Source organism: Euprymna scolopes, chromosome 12, assembly GCF_053919585.1.
Source record: "Euprymna scolopes isolate OS-2025 chromosome 12, ASM5391958v1, whole genome shotgun sequence".
NCBI classification, from domain to species: domain Eukaryota; kingdom Metazoa; phylum Mollusca; class Cephalopoda; order Sepiida; family Sepiolidae; genus Euprymna; species Euprymna scolopes.
In genome coordinates, this window is record NC_136493.1 from 87216422 (window position 1) to 87234293 (window position 17872).

General features: G+C 34.0%; 1 protein-coding gene across 3 annotated transcripts in view; it reads left to right on the plus strand.

Annotated features, from left to right (window-relative positions):
- The window catches only part of LOC145291395 (deleted in lung and esophageal cancer protein 1-like), a 134295-nt gene that overhangs the window by 47085 nt on the left and 69338 nt on the right, over window positions 1–17872 (plus strand). For all 3 annotated transcript variants that reach the window (XM_080137191.1, XM_080137193.1, XM_080137192.1), the window contains exons 10-14: window positions 3118–3251; window positions 9754–9937; window positions 11674–11836; window positions 14765–14939; window positions 17520–17640. In XM_080137191.1, coding sequence (XP_079993317.1) covers window positions 3118–3251; window positions 9754–9937; window positions 11674–11836; window positions 14765–14939; window positions 17520–17640 — 777 coding nt within the window. The remainder of the gene's footprint in view (window positions 1–3117; window positions 3252–9753; window positions 9938–11673; window positions 11837–14764; window positions 14940–17519; window positions 17641–17872) is intronic.

Sequence of the window (17872 nt, forward strand, 5' to 3'; positions counted from 1 at the left end):
ATGAATGCGAAGGACTAAAGAGAAAAGTTTGTAAACATAGAATATTCATCCATTGTTGCTTCCTTAATGAGGGATAGAGTATTTCGTCCGTTTATAGTTTTTTTTTTATGCACTTTTATTTGTGCCACTTTTTTTGTGTAAGCATGGTGATAATTTCAAGCAGCAATTATTCAGTCTATGAAAAGCTGGCTGGAGATCGTGGAATCGATGCTGAGACTAGGCGCGGTTTTACATCCTTTAGACGGAGTTAGACATGAACGACATTACAGGCGGCGACTTGTGGAAACAGGCTAGACTGCTTTAATTTTGGCAGACTAGGCCTTTTATATCCTGCTTTGAGAATGTTCCAACCTGTTTACTATCTTCATATGTGAAGAGATAAAAATATAGTCCCATGGATTTGTGTGTCAAAATGATGCATTACAACCAAGTCTCTTACGCGATACAGATTTGCGTTAGCGAACGGTGACAAAATCAAATTGTTCCAGAAATAAATAAATTCCAGCCATATAGATTCTTCTGTTGACGATCGATTTGATTTAACTGGTCACTACAGATGCACCAGATGTGACAATAATATATAATATTCTATTACTAACTTAACGTTTGGGATGTAAATGAGAACGCTAATTGAACATTCAGATTTCTTTGTACCTCATGTAGAGATCAAGTGTTGACTCCCGGAAGGTATCTTGATTTCTGAGAACTTATTGAATCAAAATGAAAAACAAAAATGTTATTATTGAATTTTAGAAATTTTTCATGTGAAAAATTTGCCAATATGGAAGAACTTTTTCACTTTATAGACATCATGTAAAGTTTTTTTTGTTTTTTTTTAATAATTTTTTAAGTATTTTGACTGAGATTTGCTTTCTTTCTGGAGAGCTTTTTCAAGGAGTCATTTTGAGATTTTGGTGCTTGCTTAGATTGGCGATCTTTTTAATCAACACATTTCAGGTAAAAACATTATTACGTACTTATTACGTACTTATGTTTCATGTGGAAATTGGTATAAATTCCAAAACTTATAAAAAATAATCCAGTAGATAAATAATTACAAGTAAAAATAGAATTTATCGAATTATAGAGTTTTATCAAATGTGTAATGTGGAGGAGTTATGCGATTAATTCAACATGACAAACTGACTTATCTCCCTTGATTTAAATTGACTTCAATTAAGTGTCCATCATTTTTAAACAAAACATCTTGGAATGTAATTGTAGATAATTTTTTTCTTAAAAGTACATCTAGCATATCTTCTACTGGATCATTTTTTATAATTTTTGGAATTTATACTAATTTCGACATGACACGTAAGTACATAATAATGTTTTCACCTGAAATGCATGTTTAAAAGATCACCAATCTATAAAATCCTCTACTTCTTATTTGAGTTTTGATTTTATTTTTTAGTTTCAAGTTTTTGGTTCATATCACCTGTATATCACTATTGACATTTCTAATATTTATCTGAAAGTTTGTTTTTTTTGTACATAAATTTTTACCTGTATGTAGATGGGAATGTGGTAATTTGTATTTTGTTCAAGTACGTTCTGAATTTTTTCCAAAATCATGTGTAAAATTTACTTTGCTACAAAAGCAACATTAAATCACAATATGACTCTGATCTGCTATTTGCTAGTAGAATGGGTATAAGTAATAAATATGGCTTTAGTTTAAAATTTTTCTGTAATTTTCTTTAGAGGATATGGTACAATTTTGGTGAGACTTTCCTAAATAGTATAGTTTTAAAAAATAATAATAATTTGTCCATGTAACACACGCTATTGACTAGAATATATATTCCATTATTCATAATAAGTTTTAGTTAGTTACGGTAGTCCATCCATGTGAATGATGACATCTTCTTCATCATTTTTTATTTTTATAAATTTTTTAATTGACTCTGTGACTTCGATGATGACTGTGAAGCCCGATGTGTGATCTGCTTTGTACCGATACAGCACAGAAAGACAGGAGTTGGGTTTTGATGGTGAATGGCTGCCACTCGCCGGTGTTTCGGAGTGAGATGTTCCATAGCTGCTTGCTTATGCTCGTTGTTGAAAAAGGACATCCCAAGTGCCTTTGTCTACTGCCAAAGTCTTCAAAAGATTGAAGAGGATATTGCAGCGCTTGAGGGTGAGCTTGATGCAGTCTATCTAGAGTTTCTTCGGGCAGCCGATGATGACTGAAGAGAATTCTTCGAGGTATCCTGATGATGTGTCCCAACCATCGAAACTGACGACAGATAAGGAGTGACTCTAGAGGAACAAATCCAGCTCTCCTGTGAATCTCTGAGTGGGACACCTTGTGTCACGAATGGAGGCCGAGGATCTACTGTAGTTGTCTGATGCGAAATGACTCCAACCTGATAAGATCGCGATATAGAACCAATAGTTTAGGATTTTACCAAGCACTAATACTAATGATTGAAGGTAATATTTTATTGCAAATTACTAATGCAACTACAAATACTCATGGGTATGCTGGGTTGGAACAGCTAGTCAAAAGTTAATGCTTCTAATTTTCTAATGATTTCTGGATGTTTTCAGATAAGGCCATCTCCATATACTCTGTAATGTTTAACCTTTTTTTTTTCTAAATTTTTTAGATGAGACTTGATTATTCATATTATTTGCATTCTTCAGATGATATTTTCACAATGTTTTTGTTGATGTAACCTCCGATCTTCTTCAGACGTATTTTGCTGAGCTTTGTAATCTTTCTGTCAAACTTGGAAACCTGCAGAGAATTTTTAATGGAACTCTTTATTTAATTCACGGGGGTAGCATGCTCTCGGCACTCAAAATACAATTGTGAATTACTTAGCACTTCTACCCAGTCATGGCTGGCGGAACAAGAGCATGCTACCCCCCATAGATTAAATAAAGGGTTCCATTTGAAATTTTGTGCAGATCCTGAGTTTGACAGAAAAATTCCGGAGTTTGACAAGATGTACTTGAAAACGGTTGGAGATTAGTTACATTGACTGAAATGTTGTGAAAATGACACTCAAGATGAGAACAGTAGTTGGAAGAATCCAAATAATACGAATAACCCTTATTGTACAAAATGTTTGTGTAGCATAAATTATTTGCTTTATTATTGTTTTTTAGTGCCGGCCGTAATCGACTTGGGTTATTGTTTGGTTGGAGACATTCAAGTGACCCAAGTTGTAATCAAGAATAAAGGAGGACATGGCTGCTTTTGCTTGCTACCAGAATCTACCTGGTCGACCACAAACTTCAGAGTAAGCAATGCATTATTATGAAATCTATTCATGCTATGGGCAACAAATGTTTGCAAATTATAGTTTTATATTCGTCTCGCTACAACTATAGTTTCTCTCTCTCTCTCTTTCTTCTCTCTCTCTCTCTAAAACTAAACAAAACTTGAATGAGAAAAGTTTCTTTCCTAGAACTGCCAGTCTGTAGAACATAATATTTGTAGTGGAGTCGGGAAAGATGGAAGTAGGAAAACATGACAACTGGTGAGAATACGAAGAACATTTATATCCAGAACAGGGTTAGGGATACAGGAAGATTAGTAAGTCCGTGGGGAGCCGTCTCTGTACGACATCCAGATAGCTCTCATTGAGCGGTCTATACTTGCTGCTTATATGACTAATGGATAAGTCCATCTTAGTGATTATAAGGGTGTGTATGTCCCCCCCCCCTCCCACGTTTTTTTGTTCCAGGAAAAAAACGTTAATATTTCTTCCTTTTTGGATCGATGATAAGGGGTTCAGTAACCTTTCTCTTCTTTGTCGATCGGCGTTGTTCTAAATTTGCTTGAGGAGGCTTGATATCGAACATATTATATAAAGTATCGCTAGCTTCTTCCTCAACTTGAGGTGTGTCTTTGCCATCGTTATGACGACGTCTAATTTGATTTATGTGTCTCTTGTGAGTGGTGATAGGGCCTAGAATGATGTAGGTTGTGTTTCCAATTATTTTGTCAATTGTTCCCTGTTCCCATGACCTTAAACTATATCCAATGGTAAGGCTCCAGCTTGTGGGCTTTGGGGAGTGTGGAGCCACCCCTTAATTGGTATTGCTCCCAGATCCACTCTGACCCAGAGTGATAGTACCTGTTAGGGTCCCAACAATGGGTTAAATAGAAACCGACTTGAAAAAAAATATATTCTATTAAAAAAATTTTCTTCAAAATCTTTGGATTCGGCATTAAATAACCTGAAAAGCGTTGATATGCCGTAAAACAAAAACAACCAACCAACCCTGTTCCCAAAACGATGTATTATTTCCATATGCTTTAAAGAAAATTTTTTCTCCTGGGTTATACTTTTTTGTGGAAACGGTAGTGGTCCTACCTGAATTTGCTTGTTTTGGCAGTAGTTTTTCAAATACTCGTCATATTTTTTGTGCAAACATGGTCTCTGCAGGAGACGTTGCTTCAGGGGTATTCGGGTTCGGTGTGATCCTGTAAACCTGTAAGAACTATTGTAAGGCCTTATCTGAAGGTGTTCCCGAAGCTTTCTTCAATGCTCTTTTCAAAGTGTCTACGAAACGTTCTGCCTGTCCATTGGATCTTAGATGATATGGAGGTATAGTAATGTGTTTCATTTGAAAACTCACAGAATTCCTTAAAATCAGTTGATGTGAACTGTGTCCCATTGTCGCTGACTAAGCAATCGACAATGCCAAATCGGGCAAAAAGTTCATGGAGGAAAGAGATAGTGACCCCTGTGGTGGTTCTCTTGCACCTGCATACTTCTAGCCATTTTGAATAGCTATCTACTACAATCAAGTAGTAGACATCCTCCACTAGTCCTGCGAAATCCACATGTATTCTCGACCAAGGTTGGTCTGTCTTTGGCCATGTTTTGTAGGTGATTGGTGGTGCTTTAGTTGCTAGAAAACAACCCTTGAAAGAATCCACCAAATTTGAGATGTCTAAATTCATATTTGGCCAGTATACATAACTTCACATAAGGCTTTTCATCCTATTCTTCCCTGGATGACCTGCATGAAAATCTCTTAGTATTCGTTTCTGTAAAGTCTTGGGTATAACCACCCTTTCACTATATAATAGCATGTTGTCACACAAGGAGAAAATGTCCACTATCTGTCGATGTTTTTTCATGATCTTCTGTTTTGTGGAGCAAATGAATTAATCTTCTTGGGCTTCACATTTTATTTCCTGTAGGGTAACTGATAGTTCTTTAATCACGTTAAACATCAGATTCTTGAGCTTGCTGTCATTTTTTAAAGAAGCGATCACAGTGTCTTCTAGTGGTTCGCTTTGACTTTGAATTAGCCTTGACAATCCGTCAGCATGACCAATTTTTTGTGAGGGTAGGTATTCTAACTTAAAGTTATAGTTAAGTAAGATCGTACAACATCTCAGCAATCTGTTTGCTGTATACACAGGTAGTCCTTTCTTCGATCTGAAGATAGTTAGGAGCGGTTTATGGTCAATTGTCAAATTGAAAAATCTTCCATGCAAATAATGATGGTACTTTGTTAGTGTGAATATTATTGCGAGGGTTTCCTTCTTTAAAGCCACAGCAGATGCTGCTGTGCATCAGACTAGATGCAGAACGCCATTGTCTCATAAGACAAAATGTTGCCATCATTCATTCTTGGCTGGATTTGATTTTTAATGGCTGAAAGATTATTTGAATTATTAGGGTTTAATCAAGATCAATTACGATAAAAGACTGGAACTTCTGCACTTTAGTACCTGTTTTCCATGAGTCTCACTCAGCAACGCCCAGCAAAGTCAAAACCGATGGATTATAACAAGTGAACAAAAAGATATGCAGAAGATAAAAATTGGAATAAAAAAAAAAGGAAATGAACAGAAGGAGTTTAACAGGAAAAGAAAAGAAAGGGAAGAGTATCATTGCGCTTCTTCAAGCAAAAATAAAAAAATAAAAAAATGAAGGAAAGTGAATCATTCCAGGCTGAAAATTATTTGTAAATCTCCAGAAACAGTCTTGCGTTTTGTCAGGAAAACCATCTGCTGGCAACAGAGAGGAGGTGTAAAACATGTTGTCAAAAGTGCATCTTAAAACAACAAAGTGTAACTGACGTTTTGGATCTGGTCGGATCACACTCTCACCAACTCTAAAAATTTCTTGAGGGATATTTGCCAAGTCTATTTCCTTAGGAATCCCCGGCAAATACAAAAAAAAAAAAAAGTACATCTGTTTCACTGAAAAAATTATTTAACGAAAAATATTTATATACCCCCAAACCAAAACATGTGTAAATACTTTTTCATTAATTTAATGAATACAATACCAAAATGACTTTCCCTAAACAAACAAAACAAAATATATATTTGTTCACTAATTCAAAGAAACAAAACTTTTATTACCCCCACAAAAAAACAGAAAAAACACAGTTACCATAAAAATATAAATAAAACAGTAAAATTTATGAAATTATTACGGTAGTTTATTTTTTTACTTCCATTTGCTCGTTATAACCGGGCAGTTTTTATCATTTGTCGGGTGAAAAGCAGGCACTAAAAAATTTTAACATTTTTGGAAAGATAGTGCATCAAAAATAGCTATTTTGGGTGTTTGTCCAGAATTCCTCCTATATTAAAAAACAAAAATAAAAAATCTTTATGATGGAGGCACCCATGACAGAAAGAAAATATTATATGTAAAAAAAAATCACATAAGTTGATTAAGTAATTTTGTTTTTAAATAAGAAAATCAAATTTTGTGGCCAGGCGAACAGCAACGATATTGCAATGCCATCTTGAAAACAGGTCGAATGAATAAAGGAGAGAACTCCAAATAATTCAAACTGGCAAAATATTAGAGAACCATTTTTAATATGGGGACATTGGAAAACTCAAAATTGTTTAAAAATTATTTTCAAAACTATTTTCTTTGTAAAAATAAAACTACTTAATCAATTTATGTGATTTTTGGAATATATTTTCTTTCCATCATAGAGATTTTTCTTTATTTTTGTTTTTTAATATGGGAGAAATCTGAGCAAGCACACGCTTTTGCAATAAAATCGATATTTTTCTCTTTTTTTATAACTCATATCTTTTGTAAAGTTTAATTGAATTACTTATTTTATTATTATTATTATTATTATTGTTCTCTGACAAACCTAAGGCATTTGCACTCCATCGAGATAAATACCCCCGACTAACCCAACAAGCTGCAAAATCCCACCTTTATACTGTAGAGATCCGTAGATGCCTGAAATCAGTCTACTCTAATAATTTCTCCCTCTGAACTGCTAGACTTTGGAATTCCCTCTCGACTCCCTACTTCCCTGATTGTATTGACATGCAGAAGTTGAAGTGGAGTGTGAACAGCCATCTTGCTGCTCACCTCCCTACATAGTATACCTGTTGAATTTGTCCCAAATAGTAGCTCTTATGATATATTGGTCCTAGCAACATAGCTAAAAAGATGACATGGATTATATTTCAGCCTCCTAATAATACGTTATCAAATAATTTTGCTAATCGCCTATTGTCTTTTTGGCTAATTATTTCTTAAATGGGTCAGGGTTTAAAGGGTTGGATCAAAGGGAATTTAAAAAGTAAAATTTGAATTCAAATTGCCACAGACATAATATATTATCTGAAAATTTCATTCTATAGATAACTGCAGGCATTTATTTTTTTAAATGTCAAAACAATTTAAAATCACATGGAAAATGAAAAATTTGAATTTTTACCATAAAAAGAAAACTAAATGAAAAACAAAAAAGTTCTTATTTTAATGGAAAAACCCAGACATTCTTTTTAAATTTGGTGATACTGTTATTACTACCACTGCTGGCACCACAAAAAATCTCATAAAATCGAAGATTGGTCTTAAATTATATTTATTCATCTGTAACAGCAACAGCAACACTTTGTATCTGACTAGTTTGAATATATTTGGTTTAGAAGCTCAAGGCTGATTGGTGCAGCCATTCAACTTATCTTTCAGCTTGTCCAATCAGACACCATCTCTCAGGCGAGTTGAGCATGTGACTAAATTCATAAAAAGGTTAAACCAAGGCATCTCGCTCTGGACTGACAACACACCTCTCTCTTGGAGTGCAACAGACCCCACCCAGGTTTTTAGGTCCTGGGGCAACAAGGAGCAAAAGAATCCATTGTAACATTAATGAACACACAGACACACAGCATTTAATCCTTCTTTAACTTTCTTTCTAATATAAAAAGCAATTTAGCTTAAGAATTCCCCCTTGTTTTTACAAGGAGTCTAAAATATTCACAAACATTCTGCTTTTTCTATTGCTGCAATCTTCCAGTCTTGAACATATATAAAATATCTCTTTCGTGAATATATGTCTTCTGAACTCATTATTTTGCTTGTTTTTATCGTATAACGTGTCTCTTGTTTTCTCATATTTAATTATAAATCTAAAAACTTTTTTCACTGAAAATATTTCTCTGAAACCGACTCTTTCCAAAAATACTTTGCCCAAATCAAAACCCCTAAAGAAACCCTCCAAAACTGGTAATTACCTAAAATGGTGACATCCTAAGTGGGGATCCGCATAAATGGTGACTCTCTAAGTGGCGACCTTCCATACATTATCATATTACGTTTTACATCTGTTTTACATGCTGACATGTGTTGGACAGCTTTTCTCAGTCCTATGAAAACTCAGTTTTCAGCAATCTCTCAGCATTCTTCTTGTCCTGTTCATATATTGCTAGCAACCATTCTTATTTCGAATGCACTTCTATCCAACAATATCCGATATTTTTCCTGAAATATTATTTAAGTGTGGAGTATCTAACTGTATTTGAATATTTTAATTCTTTTTATCTCGTTTTTTATTTTTATAGTAAAACATTTTTACTGTTTTAAAATAGTTTTACGTACAAAATAAATACGTTTTGACACCAAAAATGCAACTTTCAACATGACCTTTGATGAAAACTTTCAAGATCGCAAACTGACCTCAATTATGCCTTGATAAACTCATATAAAACTCATATAAATCATTCAAATTATGTCTTGTCAAATAAATTGTTTTTTATTGTTATGCGTTCAACATCAATATTGCTATTTATTTCATTCGCATTTTTTAGCACAATTTGGAAGAAACATTGGGTGAACTTTAATCAAAAATATTTCACATTCTTTTTTAAACTCATTATTTATATCCTCTTTAGGAGGTTAGACACAAGGTCAAGCATGGGTTTGATGAAAGTGTTTCTGTGGAACAAACTGGGTTTGAACTTGGCACGCACAGATTTTCAGTTATTGTCACCCCAGATTATCGCTATAACATGATTGAATGTGAGTCGAGTAGAATTAAGTTACATAAAATAAACTAATTCTTTGTTCTCATTCTGCTATAACTTATTTTATATTGAAGGAATCTTTGAATAAAGAAGTAGTTTTTCTTTATTTTTTTGGCGGGGGAGGGGTCAACATTCATTGGATTTGTTTGTCCAATATCAACTTATGTTTGGGTTATTTAATGCCAAAGTACAATCCACCAATTGGAAACGTTTCATTGTATAGAATCGAATACAAATTTTATGCATGTTATTTTTTTTTGGTGGGAGGGGGGAGAGGTTCATATCTTCCTTAGTAGCATAAGATTTGAACTCTTTATAACTTATCTCATAATCTACAACAGCATCCATTAAGTCTATCATACAACACTAAAAAATTTTTTTTTTTCAAATAAGGATTTCCTCAAATATCAAGATTCTACTTTACATTTCAGAAACTTCTCATAAAATATCACTTCTTGTTTTTGTCACTTTATTTTCTTCAGACTGCAGTTCATGAAGAGACTGTCAGCATTCCACCATTTGTTGTCCGGCCATCCACATTTGAAATGAAGAATGGTCAAGTTGGTGTTCTTGAGATTGTCTTTAAACCAAAGGAAGTACAAACTTACCAAGAAAAAGTGACGATTCTTTGCGACAATTGTCAGGTGAAACACTGCAACATTGTTGGTAATTATCAAGAAATTGCAATTTCATATCCAAAGATTTTCTGGGGGGTTTTTGGGGTTTTTTTTTTCGACGTTTCAATTAGTTGCATCAGTTTATTCTTGTTATCAATATTTTATGTAATCGACAATAATATATGCAGTGTTTCAGTCAATCTGTTTTTTTTGTCGCAGGAGCTAGTTGAAAACAAAGGCCTATGTCAAGATCAAATACAACTTTTCCTGAGTAAAATGTTACAAGGGATAATCCAATTCATTCTGTGTTTATTTTATAAGTCATTTTATAAGTCATTTTATAAGTCATTTTATAATCAAATTGTAACGTCTTTGTTATGTAGAGTATCCATGTTTTATTTCATTTTATTTTTATAATTTGAAAATTGAAATTTATAGAAATTTAAAAAAAATAGGGTAAAAAGTGATAATATGGAGTTCAGGGTTGGGATCACGAGTTCCCAGAGTCGCTCTTCATATCCAGGCATTGCTGTGTGTATCTGCTAGTCTATATTATATTTGTAGTGTCTCCGTTTCTCTGCTCAGGGATTGCCATTCAAAACAAATATCTTGGCCAATGTTATTTTTTATGGAAATCACTCCAGACAAGGCAGGAAGCCACTTGATATAAGGAGCTAAAAAATACTTCTTCAAGGTCAAAAACTAAGTGTTGGATTAAAAATTCTTCCCTAGAAAACAACAATTCTTCCCAGTTTCTCAAAAACAGCTCTCATGGAATGTAAGGACTAAAGGACATATAGAATAAGAGACAATGAAATGGAGTTTCATTCTATATTCAAAAGCAACTTTATTTGTCATCTTCGTTAATAGAGAAACGGGTTAGTAGGTGGAAATGTTCTTGTGTAAAGATAGATTTAATATATTGCCAGTTTGTTGAGGAGAGAACAGCTCAATCCACTCGTACCTGCAGCCAGCAGTCATCAGGACAAAGGAGGACGGTTAAAGGAGAAAGAAAGAGCAAAGTCTTCAGTGTGTTTATGTGTTGTAATGGGAGTTTGAAGAGGGCTATGTTGGCTTCTTGTCACTTTGGCTCCCCAACAATGTGTGCTGCCAAGCAGAGCAGGGAGAGAGAGGAAGAAGGTTTGTGATTTCACCTTTTATATACTCGGTCACGTGATTGAAAGCTGGCTTGTGATTGGACAAGCCAGGGAGAAAATGGATTTCTAATCTCGAGCCGTGAGAATTAGCTCCTGCCTGTGATTGTAGCAAGTTTCAGTTGTTATAGATAAAATAAGGGAAGTGAGAGTTACAAAGCTGACGATAATTGATATATTCTGAAAATTTAAAGTTGTCTCCTGGTACTAATAGATCAAGCTGTTCTGCAAAACCAAAAATAAAATTATCAATTTTTCTCTCTCTTTCTTCTTCCTTTCTTTTTCTTCTTCCCCTAATGGGACCACCAGTTTGCTGGTGATTATCTGTGATGTTTAAGAATGAGATTCTGGTGACTGAGCAGTCCGTAACATAGGAAAGGAAAGTGGATATGTATACTGTAACACTCCACTTTGGCCCGTACCTGGGCTAGATAGGCAGTCGGAGTGTCTTGATTCAGTCAATCGGATGGTCATGTCAAGCTCCACCATATAAAACACCAATCTACTGAAAAGGAGAGAGGGATAACACATATTTTTTTATATAAATTTTCATTTTCTTAGAGAATAGACAGCAATCTCTTTTTTTATCAAATCTCAATTGTAAAACTAAAAGTCTTTGTTGATGTTTTAGGCACTGCACAAAAAGCTAAAGTGTCTATTTGTCCGAGTAAAGATGTTTATACTGAACCAGCAACTGACGAGAAACCGGCTGAATCTGACAAGCACTTCATCAACTTTGAAACATTGAATATTTTCACTTACACTGAAAAGAACTTTACTGTGAAAAACTGCACGTAAGTCATCCATCTGCACATGATTTTTCATGTTTGTAGAATTAATAAGAAATCCATTCTTAATTCAATTCCTTTTTATTTTAATGAGAACTTTTGTCTACTTTTATTGAGGCTAGCAAATAAACAGACATAGGGTTTGCAAGAACAGCCTATAAAAATATATTTACTCCCTTATAGGGATATAATAAACATAATAATAATAGAACAGCCTATAAAAATATATTTACTCCCTTATAGGGAGTAAATATATTTTTATAGGCTGTTCTTGCAAACCCTATGTCTGTTTATTTGCTTTTTTTTAATCAGATTTAACTTGTTGATTGTTTGCTAAGCAAGGCTTGGAAGGATCAGACTACCTTACTATTTTAACAATTATTGCAAAGAAATCTGATCAAAGAATTTGTTGTATTAGAGTTGTCTTTCTTGATACAAAGGATTTTAACATTGCTACCGAAACCTTAAACTGCATTCGCATTATTGAGATTATTCAAACTACTATTCTTATCTTGAGTGTTATTCTCACAACTTTTCAGCCAATGTAAACTCTGACTCTCCTCAGGTGTATATTGTCAAATTTGGGAATCTGCACGGAATTTCAAACAAAACCTTTTATTTATTCTCAATAACACTCAAGATGAGAACAGTAGTTTAAATAATACAAATTATCCATCCTCATCTTAAAAATTCAGAAACTTTAAAGTGGGATACTATATTCGATCCCAAGTGCTAGGAAAGTAGGAGAGAAAGAAAAAAGATATATAACATAAAGAAAAGGTCATTTGTTAATATAAGAAATAGGGAATAGTTTTTTTCATTAGACAATAGATAGGAAGGTAGACAATAAAACTTGACATGGGATGGTTGGTCAAAGTGACAGTAACAGTGGATCTGAGATATATTTAGATTTGGTTTATGGGTATTTTAGAATCAACATGAGTTTTATGACACTGGAGAGTGTCTATGGGTTAATAATAGTAGGAGCAAATGACAGTTGTAAGTCAAACTGGACTGTTAGTTGGATGTTTGGCGAATGTAAAGCTGGATGCAGTTGAAGACGGATCATGACTTGGAAAGATGAACTGATGGTAACTAACTGACACATACATGTGGATTAGAGTTTAGAGGGATGATGACAACACATGCACTCAGAGTCTAACTGACATTTTTGTAAAGCATTGGAGTCTGTGTTTTTTAGTTTTGTTTTATTTTTCTACTTGTGAACCAATGCGCTCCTCTTGGTGGCCACCAGTGTGAGAGATGATAATGATATGGTCATAAGATGAGACGATGGAGCACAAAAACACAGCACACAGTGTTTGGGGTCAGCAAGCTGTCGAGTGGGGTAGCACATGGTGTCACAGACTACATGATGTTTACTTTCTCTATGCTCTAAACTGCAACTGATTTTATTTTCTCTTTCAAATATACTAGCCTGGGTATTTGGAGGTGTGTGTTGAGCAAAAAAAAAAAAAAAGTGTTAGTAGGCAGGTAGGCTCAAACCCGTGACGCAAAGGTGGAAAAGAAAGTGAAAGAAAACCTGACATCTTATCCCTTCTCCATGATGTGACCGGAAGCTCGGAACATTGAAATTAGTAAAGTCATTTCAACCGATACGATGACTTGAAAAATGGCAATGCAAAATAATCGACCCTCCTTGAAGAAAACTTCCCAGTTGAGGATGAAGGAATTAATGTTTTTAGCGAATTTTTTTATATTTGTCGTCCGAAGGGTCAAGTTTCAAAACAATACCAATCTTGTGAAAATCCGTTGTCTGTCAAAATTTTTATGCAGACATACATATTACATACATACATTTAAACAGACAGGTGAGATTTATATAATAGACTAGCGGGGGGGGGGGGGGGGGTACCCGGCGTTGTCCAAGTGTTTGAAGGTGTGTGTGCTTGGGCGGGGGTGGGGGATGTTAATCAAAACATAAGAATAAGCGAAGTAAATATTTTTAAAAGTTAAAACTTAAAAAAATAAAAAAAAAAAAACACAAAAGAACTAACGTAAGGCAAACCAACGATGTTAAATGTAAAAATCGGAAAAACAAAAACAAAAAAGAAACAGAAAAACGAACGGTAAAACTTCTTTAAAAAATCTGAAAAATAACCCCCCCCAAAAAAAACATGTGAAAAATGGCTTAAATAAGCCTGTTTCAATATTGAAATTTAAAAAATCGGTGGGTACCCGGCATTGGCCAGGTGTTTTTAGGTGTGTGTGGTCAGTCGGGGGTGGGGAGTGTTAATGAAAACCTAAGAATAAGCGAAGTAAAAAAAAGCAGAAAAACGAACGTTACGTGAAAAATGGCTTAAATAACCCTGCTTCAATATTAAAATTTAAAAAATCGAAAAAAAAAAAAAAAAAGACATCTCACACCACAATTCAAACCCAAAACGTTTAGATAATGACCCAACGCTCTAACCAACTGAGCTAACACGACGTACATGAAATTGTGTCAGTTCTTCAAATATTTTTTTAGCTAAATCAGGTTATGACGTCGTCTGACGCATAGAACCGATCTTGTCATGAGAGGACGGTTTTTACTGATCCCCCCCCCCTGTAGAAAAGTGCTGATTTCAGGGTGAGAAAATTAACGTTTTTGGCCAATTTTCGATATTTGTCGGGCGAAGGATGGGGCTTTCATATGAGACCAAATTTGTGAATTTTTGTTCTGTCTGTCGAAAGTTTTTAGCAGACACACAAACATACATACATACATACATACATTTTCGCTTTTATATATATAGATGTCTTGTCAGCTGACTAGATTAACCAATCAGTTATCTGCTGCTTATTTTAATCCTAATCTGACCTGACATCATGCTGTATCATCTGCACTCCATAACATATTCTGTAAACATATTCAGATAAAATACTAAAACAAAATGGCTATTAAAACAGATAATTCTGTTTTTATTTCAGGAATATCAATCTGCCATATTATTGGGATATAAAGACGAAAACAATGGACGGCAGAAATGATGAGAGTTCCTCCGTGAATGTGAAGCCATTAACTCCATTCTGCATTTACCCGACTTATGGCATTTTTTCTCCAGAAGAAACAATATATTTTGAAGCTGTCTTTGCACCAGAAAAGGTATGAAACATGAGCTAATATCATTTTTTTTAATATGTGAGTGTATAAGAAGGCTGTTAGCAATGTAGAATATCGTTTTGTTGAAGTGACATAATATACGAACAAAAACAGATAAACAAACGAAGGTGGTATTACGATTATAAATCTTCATATATCTATTTATTTTTCATAAATATCCACATATATAAATCAATAAATATTGACTTACTGTTTAATATAACCGGGATAGTCAAATGTCTTTGATAATTTCGATAATAAACATTTCTTTTTCAAAAAGAAAGCAAACCAAAAATTGCCATTAAATAAAAAAAAAAAACAAAAAAAAATGCCACAAGAAAGGAACAGGAAACGTAATTAGATTAGCTGCTAAGCAGAAAATGACAATAAATAATCATTTTTTTTTTTTTTTACTAAAAGTTAAAATCCACTAATGGATAGATTGTCAGTTGAATGATGAAGAATATTATGAGAGTATTGGAATTGGTGAATGAAATGAACAAAATCTGATGACTTATTTTTATCTATTTATTATGTAAGGAAACTAAAAAAATGCTACTTCAGGATCAAAAGCTAAGTGTTAGATGAACAGATTCTGACCTATAAAACAGCAATTCTTTCCCCTCTGTCAGAAACATCGCTCATGGAATGTGAGGACTAAAGGGAAGCAAGAGTTATGAGGTGGTTGAAAGTATCGTTTATGATAAGTATTGTACGTTTGAAAATGTTTTGCATTTTTCTTGGATTTTAGCTGTTTTCATCTTTTCTCTTTTGAAATCATTAAAAATACATCTTCTCGTTTCTCTGCCAAAAAGGAGAGACAATAATTTTGTGGCAAGAGTATTTATGTACACCAAAGCACAAATGAAATGAAGACATTCAAAATACTCACAGCAAAGTACACATTTTAATATAAACTAATACTAACCTAACCCTAAGCTCACATATTTTCTTTGCCCCCCCCCCCCACTCTCGGCAATTTGCATGCTTGTGGTTACTATCTCATCATCATCTCTCCCTTCTGCATACCATTGGTAGGTTGTATGTTGAAATTTTCAACATCATTCACTTTTCAATCTATCCATCTCATTAACCCTTGACCTCAAGTGGGTTTCAGCTTTTATAATTCACTAGTTATAATTCACTAGTTATATAATTCACTAGTTTAAGCAAAAAGAATATTTCATTGATTACTTCTACAAACTTTGGTTTTCTGGGTTGAAACGCATTCTTGTTCAACCAATCGCAACACTGTATTGTCCAGGCTTTATGATTCAACAATAATGCAACAGCATTTTTAAGATCATTCCATAAAATATCTAATCTGCTACAAACAAGTACTTTAATCTACGATCCCCCCTGGCCAAACTTTCACAAAAAACACTCATCTAACTAAAACCACTATCAACAATTTCTCCCACTCTCTACCCGTGCCTGATCACCATGCTGTTGTCTTAATGACCACCGTACACTCACTAACCCTTGTCCTTGAGTGACCTTTGAGCCTTAATAAATGGTTACTTCCTTGTAAAAAAACAAATAAACTAATAAACAATATAGATTTTTATAATAAAATGAGATAATATGATTGTGCACTTTCAACAATTTTTTTGGTTACATAGAATCGGTGCTTTAAATGGATTAAAATAATGGGATATTACTTACTTACTTACTTACCTCATGGAAGAAATAGTCATGGTGAAATTAGTCTTCTTTTTATTAAAAAAGTATTAAGCTAGGCAAAAGTAGATTGGGGAAGAGAGAAATTATGGAAAGTAGGAGAGAGTATAAAACTGAAAGAAAGCGACGAGAAAATGAGAAAATCCTTTGGTTTGGTAAAAAACTAAAAAAAAAAGAAAGAAAGCCAAATAAAAGTTAAGAGAAAACGAAGGAGTGGAAAGGGGGAGAAAAGAAGAGAAAAAGGAGGACAGTTTGTGAAAGAGAGACAAGAAAAAAATGGTGAAGAGAGAGACATAAAATATTATTTCTAATATGTTTTTTCCTTTCAAATGTGAGAAACTACAGAAACTATGAGCCTGGAATTTGTATTTTTAATGAAGACACTATTTAAGATAGGCGGCAGTGGATTTGGGGAAGTGGAAATTATGAAAAGGAGGAGAAACTCTAAAACTAAAGGAAAAGAAACCACGAAATAGAACGCGTTTTTTTTTTTTTTTTTTTTTTTCAGTAAACTAAGAAGCCAAATGGAAGTTGAGAGAAAAGGGGGAAGAAGGAGAAGGAAAGAAAAAGGGAAGAAGAATAAGGAGAAGAAGGAGGAGGAGTGGGAAGAAAAAAGAACAACGAAGAAAAAAATGTAAAAGGACAGTTGAGAGAGCTCTGGGTAGACGATACATAAATTATTCTTTCTGTATTACAAGAGAAACTACAGCAACTGTGAGTCTGAGTTACAAAAAGAAATTCTAAAATTTTCATTTGGCCAATTTATTATTGTTTCTATTTATAATGCCTCCCCATGGGGCAGAGTTAGACACCAGGGTCGTTTTTTAACGTGGAGAAAAGTTGTTGAGTTTTAAGAAATTTTACTTTTTCAAGACAATTTTCAAAGTTCATGGAATTTTTCAGATAAATTCTTACACGTCCGTTTTGCAAATGATTTTGGAAAATGTGCCGAATCAGCAAAATTCTGACGATGGAAACAGTTTCAACAACACGGAAGAAAACCCAAGTCAGAAAGAAAACAAGGGTAAGTAACAATGTAAGTAAAATACATTGCTTACATGGTTGAACATGGTCAGGTACATGACCATTTCGTAATATTGTGCAATATGTATGAAAGTGGCTGTAAAGGTGTAAATCCCTCTCTCCTATCCATAAATAGTAGGGTAGACTGGTCTACAGGGTGGTCAAAAAGTCAGGTAATTACACGTGTTACACAATCAGTGGTTAATCGCTTCCAGCGATTGATAGAGAGAAAT